This window comes from Solanum tuberosum, unplaced genomic scaffold (assembly GCF_000226075.1).
Source record: "Solanum tuberosum cultivar DM 1-3 516 R44 unplaced genomic scaffold, SolTub_3.0 scf00103, whole genome shotgun sequence".
Classification (NCBI taxonomy): domain Eukaryota; kingdom Viridiplantae; phylum Streptophyta; class Magnoliopsida; order Solanales; family Solanaceae; genus Solanum; species Solanum tuberosum.
Window position 1 is genome coordinate 331,607 of NW_006239027.1, and position 16,163 is coordinate 347,769.

General features: G+C 33.4%; 4 protein-coding genes across 8 annotated transcripts in view; all 4 read left to right on the plus strand.

The window, feature by feature from the left end:
* The window catches only part of LOC102598724 (DNA-directed RNA polymerases II, IV and V subunit 3-like), a 5,745-nt gene extending 1,557 nt beyond the window's left edge, over nucleotides 1–4,188 (plus strand). The window contains exons 2-3 of the mRNA XM_006348547.2: nucleotides 883–1,120; nucleotides 3,682–4,188. Of these exons, the coding sequence (XP_006348609.1) occupies nucleotides 883–1,120; nucleotides 3,682–3,954 (511 nt within the window). The 3' untranslated portion in view covers nucleotides 3,955–4,188. The remainder of the gene's footprint in view (nucleotides 1–882; nucleotides 1,121–3,681) is intronic.
* Nucleotides 4,189–5,525: 1,337 nt separating this feature from the next.
* CHI (chalcone--flavonone isomerase) lies at nucleotides 5,526–7,210 on the plus strand. The gene is made up of 4 exons (XM_006348548.2): nucleotides 5,526–5,650; nucleotides 6,164–6,322; nucleotides 6,519–6,742; nucleotides 6,880–7,210. Exons 1-4 carry the CDS (start codon nucleotides 5,551–5,553, stop codon nucleotides 7,063–7,065), a joined length of 669 nt encoding a protein of 222 aa, XP_006348610.1. The 5' UTR covers nucleotides 5,526–5,550; the 3' UTR covers nucleotides 7,066–7,210.
* A 2,168-nt stretch (nucleotides 7,211–9,378) lies between these two features.
* On the plus strand, nucleotides 9,379–13,640 carry LOC102599379 (chalcone--flavonone isomerase B). Of its 5 annotated transcripts, none has more exons than XR_367385.2 (7): nucleotides 9,379–9,502; nucleotides 10,707–10,865; nucleotides 11,001–11,224; nucleotides 11,389–11,705; nucleotides 12,459–12,527; nucleotides 12,864–13,098; nucleotides 13,268–13,640. XR_367385.2 is itself a non-coding variant. In XM_006348549.2 (4 exons), the coding sequence occupies exons 1-4, from the start codon at nucleotides 9,403–9,405 to the stop codon at nucleotides 11,644–11,646; spliced, it is 741 nt and encodes a 246-aa protein (XP_006348611.1). In that variant the 5' UTR covers nucleotides 9,379–9,402; the 3' UTR covers nucleotides 11,647–11,938. The 5 variants fall into 5 exon arrangements, 1 of the variants encoding a protein (XP_006348611.1); XR_001473570.1 differs by having other exon boundaries at nucleotides 13,286–13,640; XR_001473571.1 differs by lacking the exons at nucleotides 12,459–12,527; nucleotides 13,268–13,640 and having other exon boundaries at nucleotides 12,864–13,246.
* A 2,138-nt stretch (nucleotides 13,641–15,778) lies between these two features.
* Nucleotides 15,779–16,163, plus strand: part of LOC102595116 (peroxidase 11) — a 3,756-nt gene continuing 3,371 nt past the window's right edge. Inside the window, exon 1 of the mRNA XM_015309292.1 lies at nucleotides 15,779–16,024. Within this exon, the coding sequence (XP_015164778.1) occupies nucleotides 15,779–16,024 (246 nt within the window). The remainder of the gene's footprint in view (nucleotides 16,025–16,163) is intronic.

Genomic DNA, 16,163 nt, shown 5'->3' on the forward strand with positions numbered 1-16,163 from the left:
AGCGGGCGTGGGGGGGGGGGGGGGGGTTGTTGCTGTTGCTGTCATATTCTCTAATAACTTTGTGCGTGCAGGCATTAAGCATTCAATAGAAATACGCTCTCTGTTTGTCCTTGAGTTGTTCTTAACCCTAACCAATTATAGGGAGGTATTATGAACTTTTACTCTTTCAAAAGATTGGGAAATGATACAAGGTAGTTATTAATTTAGGGTCAAGATGCTTAGAATGATTAAGTTATAGTTCGATGGTGACAAATTATAGTTAAGTTGGGACAAAGTAGTGAAGTTGTCATTTTTAGGATTTGGAATGAGTCATTTGTTGATTTTTTTTTGGTCTTTTTGTATATCTGGGTATTTTTATCTCTATAACTGCCAATGACGAATTGCATCATTCTGCTGTGGGTCAGTTCTTCTTATGTTTTCATCTTTTCTTATAGAGATTGTAGACCGGTCTTGGTGATTATAAATTTTTTTGTGTTTGAATGAAATTACAAAGGGTTGACATGATCCTGGTTCCAATTGGTGAATCTTTTTTTTCTGCAGATGCACATTAAGGTGCCTTTGATATATCATTTCATGAAGTGCAGAAGAACATCCCATAATTCTGTTGATTTCGAGAAAAAGTGATTAGATATCAATCAAGCTCCTAGTGAACTTAGTAAATAGGGTCTTCTGTTTTATCGAAACAACAGTAGTTTTGAAGGTGAATACCATATGAAGAAGGATTTTAGTTTATCTTACTCGGCCCTTTTTGTCACAGCTAATATAAGAAAGTAGTGTTATTTCTAATATGCTTATTTGGAGATTTGTGGTGCAGAAATGCCTTGGTTTATACAGGCTAACTATCCTGAGAGGATATTTATGATCTTGCTCTATTTTATGCAGGGGAATCATAATTGTGAAGCTACGACGTGGACAGGAGTTAAGGTTAAGAGCTATAGCACGGAAAGGAATTGGCAAAGATCACGCAAAATGGTCACCTGCAGCAACTGTGACTTTCATGTATGAACCAGAGATCTACATCAATGAGGACATGATGGAATCTTTGACTCTCGAGGAGAAAACAGAATTAGTTGAGAGTAGTCCCACAAAAGTCTTTGGCATTGATCCTGAGAACAAACAGGTTGGTCGAACTTCGTACTTTATATGTTTTATTGCTATAAAATGCTATACTGCTATGCCTGAACTTTTCCTCTTATCTGTTCAGCACTATGTGTGGTTCCTATTACTTTTTCAATGAACAGCATGTCATGCATTATATGGTGATGAATGAAACACTCCCTCTGTCCCATTTATCCTGAGATTATCTCTAAGATTCTTATCATGCTCAGAGTCTGCCATTCATGGTATACTGATAAATGATTCACTTGACTAGGAAACTGGGAAATGCATGATAGTTGGAAATCCTAGTACCTCTCCTGGAATTCCTCTATGTGGGAGTAGATGTCCCAATACGATATGGATCTATGCCTTTATGGTGAGATTCCATGTTTTTTTTTTTTTTTTTTTGAGAAGGTAACATTTTTTGTATAACTATTTGTTGCATAAAAACTACAGCTGTCCATACTTACAAGGAAATATAGGAAGATGTACTGAGATATAACTTACTTACAGAGATCCTAGAACATCAATAAAAGATTCTATGTCTTCCATATATTCATGTTTACACCAAAAATAGAAAAGGGCTAGGCACTTCATCTTCAGTTTCTGGATAGAGCTATGATCGTCTTCAAAACACCTTTGATTCTCTCTTTCCAAACTGTCCACCAAATGCAAGCAGGGATAATCTTCCATCTTTCGTTCTGTTCTGACTGAGTGCTATATTTGTTCCAGCACTCCAACTCGTCAACTGTATCTCTTGGCATCACCCTCTTGATCCCTTTTAAATTAAGGAAAATCCTCCAAAGTTGTCCAGTTAACTTGCAGTGAGATTCCATGTTTTAGTTATCTGTACATGAGAGTATGTCAAAGTTTCATTTTTTATAAAGTGACTATATCAAAAGATTCATTTTTTATGAATTGAGTGTATCAAATGATTTCATTTTTATAAAGTGAGTATATCAAAAGATCCATTTTTTATGAAGTGAATGTATCAAATGATTCATTTTTATAAAGTGAGTATATCAAAAGATCCATTTTTTAAGTGAGTTCAAATGATTCATTTTCTATAGTAGTATATCAAAAGATTCATGTAAAGTTAAATAGAACTAAAATGAGCTATATTTTTCTCTTGGGGAATAGATCCTGAACCTTGGCAAGTGCAGGAAAAAAATTACACTTTTCACGAAATTTGACACTTTCAGATGAAAAGAAAGTATGTGTAGACGAGTTAATTTGGCATAGAGGGAGTACTTTGGCTTAATTGGTTCATACAGCTATCCTGGATTGCTTGTGTGTGAAAATTATGAGCAAGGTCCTCATATGTGGTAATAAATAACTGTGGAGCATGAATTGATTATTTCATATTACCATTTTGTTTACAATTTCGTCTGATTGGTAAAAGTGGTCATACTAATGTATAGAGTGACCCTTTTAGTTCCTTTTTTTTTGTTTTCTGGAATCTGTTCATGAATTGCAGGTTTATTAATGTGTCACAAACAACAATTTTCTTTCAGTTATGTATTATTACCCATCTGTGGAGAAATTTAATATGTACACACAGCTGAACTGACTAAGCGAGTAAGGGTGATAACTTCCACTGGGATGCTTTGAGCTTGTTATGGTAGAGAAAATATAGCAAGAAAAATCAAGAGAAACTAAGGGGGATGTCAAACCTAAGTAGTCATCTTCCGTCCAGCTTTCCTGAAAAGTTGACTTGGTTCGTCGTTAGTGGTTCGGTCCGGGGTACTATAGGCTTTTGACTCTAAAGTTTTCTCTTGTCAATATGGTGAACTCTAGTGTGTTCCAATTGAGGGGCAATGACAGAAAACAGTTGAAGCATGCTGGAAAATTAAAACTAAAATTTCTGGATATTTTAGATGCGAGTAAGCAAAAATTTTCACGTGAAGCATCATGTTTTTGCTAAATCTGAATAGGGGTCTAATAGTGTATTGATTTTTTCATTACATAGACTTTCTATGAGCTTATTTAGGAAATGCTAATTGATTGCTTTTTGAAATGAAAGAAAAAGAACACACTGAATTGCATCATTTGATTGTAAAGGAGATGGAATTTCAGCGTTAGGACTTCTAGTGGTATTTCTGTTTGTTGGTCAACTATAACTTCATTAGATATATAAGATCTGAAGAATAAGATTGCAACTCAAGGTATTTTGCCTAACAAAAACAAGATTTAGAAGATCGGACCAAAACAAGATTTTGAAGCCTTCCGTACAGAGGTTTATATGGGGATTTTAACTCTACTAGAATTCCGATAAATTCCGATCAGAGCTCTACAAGTCATAATCATTTGTATGAGGGGTTGCACGTTTTCCTTTCCATTCAGCATGGTAAAAAAACAGAATTAGTTTGTTCTGGGCTTGCTCGGTGGTCAATCTACTGAAGCCTGGAAAATGAGGGAGATCTCAACTTTTAACCTAGTCTGAGGACAAGGGAAACATGTATTGATAGGTCAATGAGAGAAGCAAGTCGAGACATCTCCAATTAATTCCTTTTATTGGTTTGTCATATATATTCTCTGGGAAGCTCTACTCGAGACACTCCAATTTCATCTTCATCTTTACAGGTTATTGTCGTTGATCCTGAGGCATATACTTATGATGATGAGGTGCTCAAGAAAGCTGAAGCCATGGGGAAACCTGGAGTTGTAGAGATACATGCCAAGGAAGATAGTTTTATTTTCACTGTTGAGACAACTGGCGCAGTCAAAGCTTCACAATTGGTGCTCAATGCAATAGAAGTGCTGAAGCAGAAGTTGGATGCAGTACGCCTTTCAGATGACACCGTGGAAGCAGACGATCAGTTTGGAGAGCTGGGCGCTCATATGCGTGGAGGTTAAAACCTCATTGGTTAAAAACCGCGAAAACTGTTCATGTTTAATATATCTCCTGTAACAAGACATCCTTGAACTACTTACCCATTTTCCCTTTAGAAACTTACCTCAACTGATCATGGAAACGTAGGGCACTGTTTCTGTTTCGTTTAAGTACATGTTTTTGTCCATCATCTTGTACTGATACTGAACTTTCGTTGAATTTCATCTCGCAATTGATCATCACTCCCCGTTTATGGATTTTGTTTTGAGTTGAGAGTCTATCAAAAATAGTTTCTTTATCTTCACGACTCACGTGAAGGTTAAGGTTGTGTACACATCACCTCACGAGATAGGAATAAGGCTATGTATGTATCACCTTTCCCAAATCTATATGGTGAAAGGATAAAACAAATTACTTCAAGTAAAAATAAAGTTATTTAGAAATACTAGTTGAACCGTGATGATCAAAGCTTTGGCTAGTCAGTTGCTTATCCAGAAAAGGAGGAAAACAACATGTAACAAAACGTATTGGTTTCAACTGGAGTTAAACAGGTGAGTTCATTTGAATCTTTTTTGTCGGAAAATTATAATGTATATATAAGGTAATTTTTTTTTTATATATGTATGTATTCGACTTGTAGCATTTTGGTATAAATCATATTTTTTATTTGTTGATGTAATGCTATTTATACTTTATAGTTTATGCTACCATGTTTACATATTGTATTGATTTTTTCTAAAATGTATAAATAAAATAACATATTGTATTGATTTTTTCTAAAATGTATAAATAAAATAACATATTGTATTGATTTTTTCTAAAATGTATAAATAAAATAACATATTGTATTGATTTTTTCTAAAATGTATAAATAAAATAACATATTGTATTGATTTTTTCTAAAATGTATAAATAAAATAACATATTGTATTGATTTTTTCTAAAATGTATAAATAAAATAACATATTGTATTGATTTTTTCTAAAATGTATAAATAAAATAACATATTGTATTGATTTTTTCTAAAATGTATAAATAAAATAACATATTGTATTGATTTTTTCTAAAATGTATAAATAAAATAACATATTGTATTGATTTTTTCTAAAATGTATAAATAAAATAACATATTGTATTGATTTTTTCTAAAATGTATAAATAAAATAACATATTGTATTGATTTTTTCTAAAATGTATAAATAAAATAACATATTGTATTGATTTTTTCTAAAATGTATAAATAAAATAACATATTGTATTGATTTTTTCTAAAATGTATAAATAAAATAACATATTGTATTGATTTTTTCTAAAATGTATAAATAAAATAACATATTGTATTGATTTTTTCTAAAATGTATAAATAAAATAAAGCAACTCTCATAATAGAAAATGACACTGCCTTACGCTCCGTGTTTCAAGACTTACGCCTCATTGCGCCCCCCGCCTTTTAAAAAAGTGGCATCAGGCTGTACCTAACCTCAAATTATCGCTGGTCAATTTTACCCTTGAATCCACTCCATTGTTACCATTAAACCACTGTCTCTCCCTCTATTTAATCATTTTCCTTCTAAGTGTTATTATGTGAAAAAAGTGAAAATCAAGTAAAGTAGAAATCAATGGCTTGTGTTACTAAATTGCAAGTTGAGAATAATGTGTTCCCATCAAAAGTGGTGAAGCCTCCTAGTTCCAACAATACCTTTTTCCTTGGTGGAGCAGGTTTTCTTAATTAATTTTTGCACAAACAATGATTTTTTTTTTTTAATCTATCGATAAATTAACTATATGTTGCATGTATAATGGTAAGTCTTTACTATGATTGTTTTCACGATAATAACTCAGTTGCTTGACTACTAGTCTATAATCTAATAACTTTGCCCTGTGCGAATGTTAATAACTCAGTTGTTTGACTAATAATACTGTAATCCCCTCCCCCGTCCCCAATTAAATAAAAAAGTGTGATCTTGCTTACTTTGTCGGTCCTGAGTAAGGGAGGAGGGTTGTGGTAGGTTGATAGCTCCTAAAACTTGTTAATTCATGTTGAATATTTAACTCCGCATGTTAGATCTTGTATACATTGTCAGCTCTAAGACGGGATAAAGGAAGAGGGTTATGGTAAGGTGGAAGTAAGCTTAAAACTTGTTATTTCACGATGAGTTAAACTTGTTTGTGACTGAGGCGTAGTAGTTGTTGTATAATCTATGGATCTAATGACTTTAATGTGTGTTGTAGGACATAGAGGTTTGGAGGTTGAAGGGAAATTTGTGAAGTTCAGTGTGATAGGGGTATACTTGGAGGAGAATGTTGTTCCATTTCTCGCGGCTAAATGGAAAGGGAAAAGCTCTGAGGAGTTGACATATTCACTTGAGTTCTTCAGGGATATCGTTACAGGTATGTGCTAAGATTGAAATGTGAACGTAATAGATCAATGCCCTTTGTAACACGGTATAAAAGAAGAAAATGATTTAGTGAGTACCAAATTTTATACACTCTGCATCCCCCCCTGAGTTTGAGCTACACTTAGGTATGACTTGGACAATCCTCTCCCTCGAAGTTAATGTTTATGAACGTTTGTTATCTATGTTAGGTCCGTTTGAGAAATTCATGCGAGTGACGTTGCTCTTGCCCTTGACTGGTAAGCAATTCTCCGAAAAGGTGGCAGGAAATTGTGTTGCCATTATGAAATCAATAGGAACTTACAGTGATGCAGAGAGACTGGCTATCGTAAAGTTCCTCAATATTTTCCAGAGTGAAACCTTCTCATCTGGTGCTTCCATCCTTTTTACTCAATCAGTGGTTGGATCATTGACGGTATGTATAATCAACTAAGAACTTGCACGTTGCATCATCGAGTTATTAGATCCTTTGGACTATATGTATGCATCAAAAAGTCGATTGTACTATTTATCTATAAGTAAGCTCATTGATGTAAACTTCTATAAGTCCAGATTAGCTTCTCTGATGATGATTCAGTTCCTGGATCGGGGAATGCTGTTGTAGAGAACAAACCATTATCAGAAGCAGTACTGGAATCGATGATTGGCAAGAACGGAGTTTCCCCTGCAGCAAAGCGTAGTCTTGCTAAAAGAGTATCAGAAATGTTAGAAAAGAGCAATGCTGAGGAGTCTACTTAGGATTCGATTTGATGTTGTTAAGGTTGGCTGAGTATACTAGACGAATAATTTAGCCTAGCTTCTGAGAGTGTGTTTCGATAAATATTTTGAGTAGGAAAATAACTTGATGCCAATAAGTGATGGAAACATTTCACTGTTTGTTGTGTTTTCATCTGTATGCATCAAGTACTCAATAAAAATACTCTCTATTTTAATTTATGTGTTCAATCTGAACTAGTTGTAGAGAGGTGTTTCACCTTTATTGATATTTGATATCAACAAGGTACTTGTTAAAGTATGGTTGAGATGATATCAAATAATTAAGCTTTGGTTGGATATATGATGTAGTACATTTTGAACAATTCTAAGGGGGGAATTATAGTTGTTGAGTTGGGATAGAGGAGTAGTAACGTTGCTGAGATGGATGTGAGGGCATAACAGGAGTCAAGAGGGATAAGATTAGGATTGAAGTTATTCGGGTCAAGGTGGGAGTGGCCCTCGCGGAGGATAAGATGCGGCTTGTGAAGAGTGAGGTTGAGATGGTTTAGCCATGTGAAGAGGAGATGTGTGGATGCTCCAGTAAGGAGGCACGAGAGGTTGACCATAGAGTACGTACTTGAGGAGGGGTAGAGCTAGGCCAAGTATTCTTATAAACTCTATCAAGCGATCCTTAAGTAACAATATGGGAATTGTTACATAGGGATTTGCCTATTTTTACGAAAACTTGTCTTGAATACTAACTTACCATAGTTAAGTTATAATCTAACTATAGTTTAGTGATACCGGTGTTTCCAAAGAAGCCTATGTATGAATAAAGATTAATTTGACTTTTTTGCCAAGCTAATCTAGAGGGGCTAAAAGTACATACTTTATATATTTGGTTTCAATAAGGCCTAACTTTTGAATGTGAATCAGACCAACCACATCATGTTCATCTTCTTCTATTCACAGATATACACAAAACTTATTTCTGTATATGCCATATCATGAATTAGTAGTAACTTTCAATTTCGAAAAGAAAAAGATAATCAATTGTGTTAAACTTTTCATTTTTGAAATAGTTACGGAATCTCCATGAATAGGAACAAAATGTATTCCATGGTCTTTCTGTTCTTAAATGTTTTTCTTAATATGTGTGCATTGTCTTAGAAATTCAATTAATACTCCCTTTACTCGTTATTAACTGAATTTTGGGGGGGTTTTTCATTATTTAAAGTTCAAAATGGATGTTTGAATTTTTTTCCATTGTTGCCCTTTCCTTTAAATGAAGTTTCATATTTTCTAGGAAATAAATTAAACTATTTACCAAGTTATATTTATGATTTCACCAAGGCCAATAGTGAAAAATATCATTCAAATTATGTCCTTAAATATTTTTCCTCACAAATTCAATTAATACTCCCTCTATTTCATATTAACTGAATTTTTGAGCTTTTTTCATTATTCAAAATAATAGAACTGTTCAAAGTTCAAAATGGTTGTTTGAATTTTTTTCCCATATTTGCCCTTTCCTTTAATAAAGTTTTATATTTTCTAGAAAATAAATGGAACTACTTATCAAGTTATATTTATTATTTCACAAAAGGCAATAATAAAAAATATCATTCAAATAATATCCTTAACTGTTTTTTTTAAAATATATATACTAACATCCTCTTTTTAAATTATTGTTCTTGTTATTATTTATTAGGTGGCGTCTTCCTATTGGATTTTCCCAACCCACCCGACCCAATTCAAAGAGCATGTTTATTAATTTTTGTTTTCCCAAAATGAAAATTTCTAATTATGATATAAATTTATCAAAATTTCTTCTAATTTAGACAAAAACATTCATTACAACTTTTTAGATTTCTTTATATAATGTGTTAGAATCAGAAGGACAACTGCAATGGCTATGACAACAACTTTTCAAAGGCTTTATATTGTTTTGTCTTTGCTCTGTTTATTGAATTTTCAATCATCTTTATCTAATAAAGTTGTATGCTGCGAGGAAAAATTTGGAGTCACAGTAAGTTCTTCTTTCTTTTCGATCGAAGAGTGCAAAGTGAATAATTGATAAATATTATCGGACAAAAAAATTATAAAATAAAAAGAATAGTTAATTTAACTGTCGAGAAACAAAACGAGACACGAGAGAATATTTATTAGTTAAGGAAAGTTGGGTAAGCATTATAAAGTATAGTTTGACTGGCGGCAATTTGGTGAGTAACTGTGAGCCGTTAACTGTACCTAACAACATAATCCAAATTATTGTCGGTCAATTCTACCCTTGAATCCACTCTACTATTACCATTATACCACTGTATCTTCCTCTATATAAAGGGTTCCGTGTAAAAGTTAAATACTAATAGATCTCAAATGGCGCTCGTTACAAAATTGCAGGTTGAGAATTATGTGTTCCCACCAACAGTGGTGAAACCTCCGGGCTCCAACAATACGTTTTTCCTCGCCGGCGCAGGTTTTGTTAAAAATTTTTTATAATGTATGATCGAATAATTTTTTATGTGTTTGGTAGGCGGCGTAAAACTTGTTAATTCATGATGAATTTGAGTAGCAGAGAATTCAATTTGTTCAGGCTTTGTTAGTTTTTGTTTAGCTGGCGTAAAACTTGTTAATTCATGATGAATTCGAGTAGCAGAGAATTCAATTTGGTTAGGTTACGTTGTTTTTTTCATAATGTATGGTTGAAATTAGAAAAAAATTATGTGTGTTTGGTAGCTAGGTGTAAAACTTGTTAATTCATGATGAATTCGAGTAGCAGAGAATTCAATTTGGTTAGGTTACGTTGTTTTTTTCATAATGTATGGTTGAAATTAGAAAAAAATTATGTGTGTTTGGTAGCTAGGTGTAAAACTTGTTAATTCATGATGAATTCGAGTAGCAGAGAATTCAATTTGGTTAGGTTACGTTGTTTTTTTCATAATGTATGGTTGAAATTAGAAAAAAATTATGTGTGTTTGGTAGCTAGGTGTAAAACTTGTTAATTCATGATGAATTCGAGTAGCAGAGAATTCAATTTGGTTAGGTTACGTTGTTTTTTTCATAATGTATGGTTGAAATTAGAAAAAAATTATGTGTGTTTGGTAGCTAGGTGTAAAACTTGTTAATTCATGATGAATTCGAGTAGCAGAGAATTCAATTTGGTTAGGTTACGTTGTTTTTTCATAATGTATGGTTGAATAGAAAAAATTATGTGTGTTTGGTAGCTGGTGTAAAACTTGTTAATTCATGATGAATTCGAGTAGCAGAGAATTCAATTTGGTTAGGTTACGTTGTTTTTTCATAATGTATGGTTGAATAGAAAAAATTATGTGTGTTTGGTAGCTGGTGTAAAACTTGTTAATTCATGATGAATTCGAGTAGCAGAGAATTCAATTTGGTTAGGTTACGTTGTTTTTTCATAATGTATGGTTGAATAGAAAAAATTATGTGTGTTTGGTAGCTGGTGTAAAACTTGTTAATTCATGATGAATTCGAGTAGCAGAGAATTCAATTTGGTTAGGTTTTGTTGTTTTTTTTATAATGTATGGTTGAATAAAAAAATTTATGTGTGTTTGGTAGCTAGTGTAAAACTTGTTAATTGATGATGAATTCTCGTAGTACAGAATCCAATTTGTTTAGTTGTTGTTGTATAATGAATTTAATTTTAATGTGTGTGGTAGGGAATAGAGGTTTGGAGATTGAAGGAAAATTTGTGAAGTTTACTGCGATCGGTGTGTACTTGGAAGAGAGTGCTATTCCATTTCTAGCTGATAAATGGAAAGGGAAAAGCTCTGAGGAGTTGGAACATTCAGTCGAATTCTTCAGGGATATCGTTACAGGTATTTGCTGAATAGGAGAATTAAGCTGAGGTTTATCATATAAGATGCTAAGTATTTAGGGTCTTAAAACAATCAAGAGATTTGTTTCCATCAAAGTTAACGTTTGTGAATATTTTCATCTTTCCTCTCTGGTAGGTCCCTTTGAGAAATTCACTCGAGTGACTATGATCTTGCCCTTGACGGGTAAGCAATACTCTGAGAAGGTGGCAGAAAATTGTGTTGCCTATTGGAAAGCAATAGGAACCTACAGTGATGCAGAGAGGGAGGCCATTGAAAAGTTCCTCAATGTTTTCCAGAGTGAAACCTTCCCACCTGGTGCCTCCATCATTTTTACTCAATCACCGCTTGGATCATTGACGGTATGTATAATCAACTATATTGAACGATAACAAAAAAAAATAGGCACTTGCAAGTTGCATCATCGATTAGGACCCTTTGGACAATATTTGTGCACCAAAAAAATGGATTGCATTTATCTATAAGCTCATTGATGTTTCTTCTATATTTTTTTGTTCGAGTCCAGATTAGCTTCTCTAAAGATGATTCAGTTCCTTGTGTTGGGAATGCTGTTATAGAGAACAAACAATTGTCAGAAGCAGTGCTGGATTCCATAATTGGCGAGCACGGAGTTTCCCCTGCAGCAAAGTGTAGTATTGCCAAAAGAGTATCAGAACTGTTGATTTGTGAAAAGCCAGGAAGTGAGCTATCTATCCTCAGTCCAGTAACTGAACTACAGAAATCGAAAAGAAATCCACCATGTCAGAAATTGGAGTCTACTTAGGACAATAAAAGAGGTTCTAGTGCTGAAACTCCCTTGTCAACGCGGTCTGATGTGTCAAGGTATCTTGAGGATACTAGACGAATGATTTAGCCTAGCTTTTCTAGATTCTCTACTATGCAATAGTGTGCAATAAGGTCCCATCTCTAAGTCTGTGTTAATTATGTAAATGTGAGAAACTCAAAATGCCTTCGTTGAATTTATATCAATGTTCTTTGAAAAGTATTTTCTTACCATTTGAATTGTGAGCAATATGTGACTGCAGTAATGAAAATATGTTTGGATGTTGAATATAGAATTTGTTTTTGAAAAATAATGATATTATTAGCAAACTAAGAGTGCTTTGATAAATCTTTCGAGTATAGAAATAACTTCGGTTAATAAGTGATGGAAGCATTTCACCATTTGTTGTGTTATCGTCGTCTTCTCAAATGTCTTTGTGCCTGCAGGCATCAATGCACTCAGTAAAAATATTCTCTATTTTACTTAAGTGTTTTGCTTTTAACTTGAACTAGTTGTAGAGAGGTATTTTAGCTTTATTGATACAAGGTTTAGTTGCATATGATTTACAGTTCGAACAATTCGAGGTGAAAAATTGTAGTAGTTAGGTTGGGATAGAGAGGTAATAAAGTTGCCATTTTTGGATTTGGAATGAGTGATTTGTTGATTTCTTTGAGCGTCTTTGAATATCTGATACTTTTCTCTATAGCTGTGAACTAGGAATTGCATCATTTTGCTGTGGGGTGGTCCTTTTCATGACATCTTTTTGATATAGATTGCAAAACAATCTTGGTGTTATCGAGAATTTTGTGTAGATCAGTTTGGCGTGAAGGTGAACCTGGTTTCCAATTGGTGGATCTGTTTTCTGCAGAGTGCTCATTAAGGTACCTTCGATATGTCATTCTGAGATGTGGAGGAAAATATCCTATAGTTCTGTTGAATTATCGGCTGTGTCTTTCAACTAATAAGTGTGCTTAGATATCAATCAAGCTCCTAAACGAACTTTGTAAATAGGGTTTCTTTTCTCAACAGGAGAGTATTTTTGAAGGTGTTAAAGAGTACTGTTTAAAGAAGGATTATACAACTTTTTTTTCGTCACAGTATGAGAAAACAATGTTCCTTCTAATACGCTTGTTTCGGAGATTTGTGTTGCATATTCTTGGTTTATACGTGCTAACTATCCAGAGAGGATCTTTACCATCTTGCTCTATTTGATACAGGGGAATCATAATTGTGAAGCTACGACGTGGGCAGGAGTTTAGCTTAAGAGCAATAGCACGGAAAGGAATTGGCAAACTTTATGTGAAATGGTCTTCTGCAACTACTGTGACTTTCGTGCGTGAACCAGACATCTACTTCAATGAGGGCATGATGGGGACCTTGACTCTCCAAAGATAATTACCAAAGAGTAGTTCCACCACGGAAGTCTCTGGCATTGACCCTGAGAAGAAACAGGTTGGTTGAACTTCCGAATTTCAACTATGAAATGCTATACGGCTATGTCTAAACTTTTTCCTCCTCAGGTGAACACTATCAGAGGTTCCTATTACTTTTTTATGAACAACATATCATGTTTTATGATAAGCTTTCAGGTGTTTTGTTTTGATGATCCTCACAAGTGCAGGGACCCGATCCTCTACAGAGTGTTCACGTCCAGGACAATATGCTATCCAGATGGAAAGTTGTCGTGTCAGAGGTTGGTGGAGTCGCCAGTGTACTGAACCAATCAGAACTGACGAGGTTGTTTGTCCAACGGTTAATAATTCTTTATGGTTGATTTAATCAACATGAAAAACAACAAATCTTTCATTCATTCAAAGAGAGAAAAATCAAGCTTCCCAAAACAGCAAGGGACCTGATGGATCGAAGAATTGCTTTCCGAACCTGCTGATGTTTTGTTTGCTTGTATTTGTGCTTATATTGTAGGATTCATTTCACTCTTGATAGAAACATTTCAAAACCTTTTTTGAATCTTGTAACAACTTAGTTAGGGGTAACTTTGTGTTTTACAAGTCAAAAGTCTATATTAACTAGTGAGAGTTAGTATAGTGGGCAATGGATGCATTGCTTAGGCTCAGTAAGTAATAGGGTGTATTACTTAGTATTGAGATTAGGAGGTTAATCTCGTGGTTGTAAACTGTGTTTTGCTTTTGCTTGAGAAGATTAGTGAAAACAGTTTGAAAAGTCCTGTGAGATAGGTTGTGGTTTTACTCTCTTGAACAAGGAGGTTTTCACGTAAACTTGTGTGTCGATTATTTACTACCACGCTAAGGACCTAGTCTTGTAGTTGTTAGTGGATGCATACATTCCATCATTTTATTTGATGAGGAACACGAACGAAGAACTCCCTCTGTCCTAGTTAACCTGAGCTTATATTGAGAACTTTTATCATTGTTGAATCGACTGGTGCTATTAAACTTCACGCAGTTGGTACTCAATGCAGTCGTTAGACAATCAGCACAATTCTATTTTTTCTTCGTCGTGCTGCAAAAAAGTGAATCATCACTGTGTTATGCAGTTCATCTATCTTCTGGAGACAATTCTACGACTATTTAGACTATTTAGAGATCGCGTGGTTTGACAGTTTACAGTTTAGTTCTGCAGAAAAGTGAATCATCACTATAGTTTTAGTGATAAAGAGTGTATAGAAAGACATGTTATACAATTTTTTGGATTGGTGTAAACATCAAACGCGGATAAATTTTTACCCCATCATCGATATCAACATTCATTTTTACATTTTCATCATGATTTTTGTTGAATATTTTTAGTAGTTAGTTTTATCTTGAGCTACAAGATTGTAATCAGATTAATCAAAGTTAGCTTTTGTAGAGAAGAAAAACAGCAAAATATGAAGAAATCAACCATTCTTGTACATGAATTAAACTAAGAAAAATAGTATCGTGTTAATTGATTCTTTGCTTTGAGCAAATTTCCATTTTACTTAAAATAGACTTTGAAGTCTTTAATTACCAAAATCAGGACTAAAAACACTTAATGACAGTTCAAATCTAGAACCTTGGAATAAACAAATTCAAAAATCAGATTAATTAGATTTTGTAATCAAAATCAAATACTATATATGACTATTTTTCTGTTCAACCTCCTTATGGTGGGACGTTCATCTTTAATTAGAGGTCTTGATTTCAAGTCTTGGGTATGGAGAAAATCTTATTGGGACCGTCACCCCCGAATGGCGCTGCAGTGCGTGATTGAAATTTAGTCGGAGCTTCAATGCGGGGGCTTCATACACTGGGTGAAGAACAAAAAAAAACCAGTTTATATGAGCCACTTTCATAACAATAAGGGTATATATGACCCGCTTTCATAACAGTAAGGGTATATATTGGAAAATACAATAACAACAACATACCAGTTGGATCTGGGGAAGGTAGAGTGATTTATTATATCACACTTGGATTATTGTTGTTTGGAAAATACAACAACAATATCCAGTGTGATCTCGTAAGTGGAATCTAAAAAAGGTAAAATATAAGCAACTTTTACCCCATCTTGGAGAATGTTGGTTGAAATCGGAAAAAAGAAGTAATAAATGAATATATACGATAAATGATTACTAGTATCTATTCAACTTATCTGATAGAGTAAAAAATATTTTACATAATCAATGAAACTCAAGACCTAGAAGCAACATATATTTCTTGTACTTGTTAACAAAATTATTATGTTCAATTAATTGAAGTAACAATTAAATATATTTTTGACCTTTTCTAAATGTCAACAAAATAATTAAATTATTCAAACATGGTAAATAAAGTTATTGGAAAAAAGACACAAAAATATTTGTTTGGTCACTTGCATTTAACATTTGCGTACAAAACTCTCCTTAAAAACACACACAAAACCTTTGATTTTTATATCATATTATTTGGTAATATTTGGTTTGAGATCACTCACCTAACTTAACCAACAATATTAGTTACATCTTCTATTGACTAATAAAAATTTTTTAAACATAAGACAAAAATAAATAATCACTTTAACCAAAATCCTAAGTTAACTTCATTTTCTTATATAATATATACTATATATGAAGTGATAATATTAACCATATTTTGTATATTCTTCATCTTCACTACTCACTAGCCCAAAAAAAAAAAAACAATTCATATCAATGGCTTTTATTAATTTTTGTCAATCAAAAATTGTGATTTTTGAGTTTTTGGTTTTGGTATTTATTGGCATTTGTTTTAGCAAATTGAATGGAATTAGTGATTCACATTTAAGTCTTGATTATTATAAGAAAACATGCCCTTCTGTAGAAGGAATTGTGAGGAAAGAAATGGAATGTGCTTGTCTTTCTGATCCTCGTAATGCTGCTTTCATTTTGAGATTACATTTTCACGATTGCTTTGTTCAGGTACGTAAATGAAAATATGAAAATATTATCGATTTAGTTTATTGGAATTATTGAACTGTATGAGCATCTCGTCTAGAAGTTTAACGAATGTTAGAGAAAGGTATACGTAATTCTGTTATTATGTCTCATGAACACCCCC

Excerpts from the sequence above, each read along its gene's own strand:
- CHI (XM_006348548.2), top strand. The coding sequence starts at position 5,551 with ATGGCTTGTGTTACTAAATTGCAAGTTGAGAATAATGTGTTCCCATCA. Across the intron at positions 6,323-6,518 it reads CTTCAGGGATATCGTTACAG|GTCCGTTTGAGAAATTCATG; the intron begins GTATGTGCTAAG and ends TATCTATGTTAG. Across the intron at positions 6,743-6,879 it reads CAGTGGTTGGATCATTGACG|ATTAGCTTCTCTGATGATGA; the intron begins GTATGTATAATC and ends CTATAAGTCCAG.
- LOC102599379 (XM_006348549.2), top strand. The coding sequence starts at position 9,403 with ATGGCGCTCGTTACAAAATTGCAGGTTGAGAATTATGTGTTCCCACCA. Across the intron at positions 10,866-11,000 it reads CTTCAGGGATATCGTTACAG|GTCCCTTTGAGAAATTCACT; the intron begins GTATTTGCTGAA and ends CCTCTCTGGTAG. Across the intron at positions 11,225-11,388 it reads CACCGCTTGGATCATTGACG|ATTAGCTTCTCTAAAGATGA; the intron begins GTATGTATAATC and ends GTTCGAGTCCAG.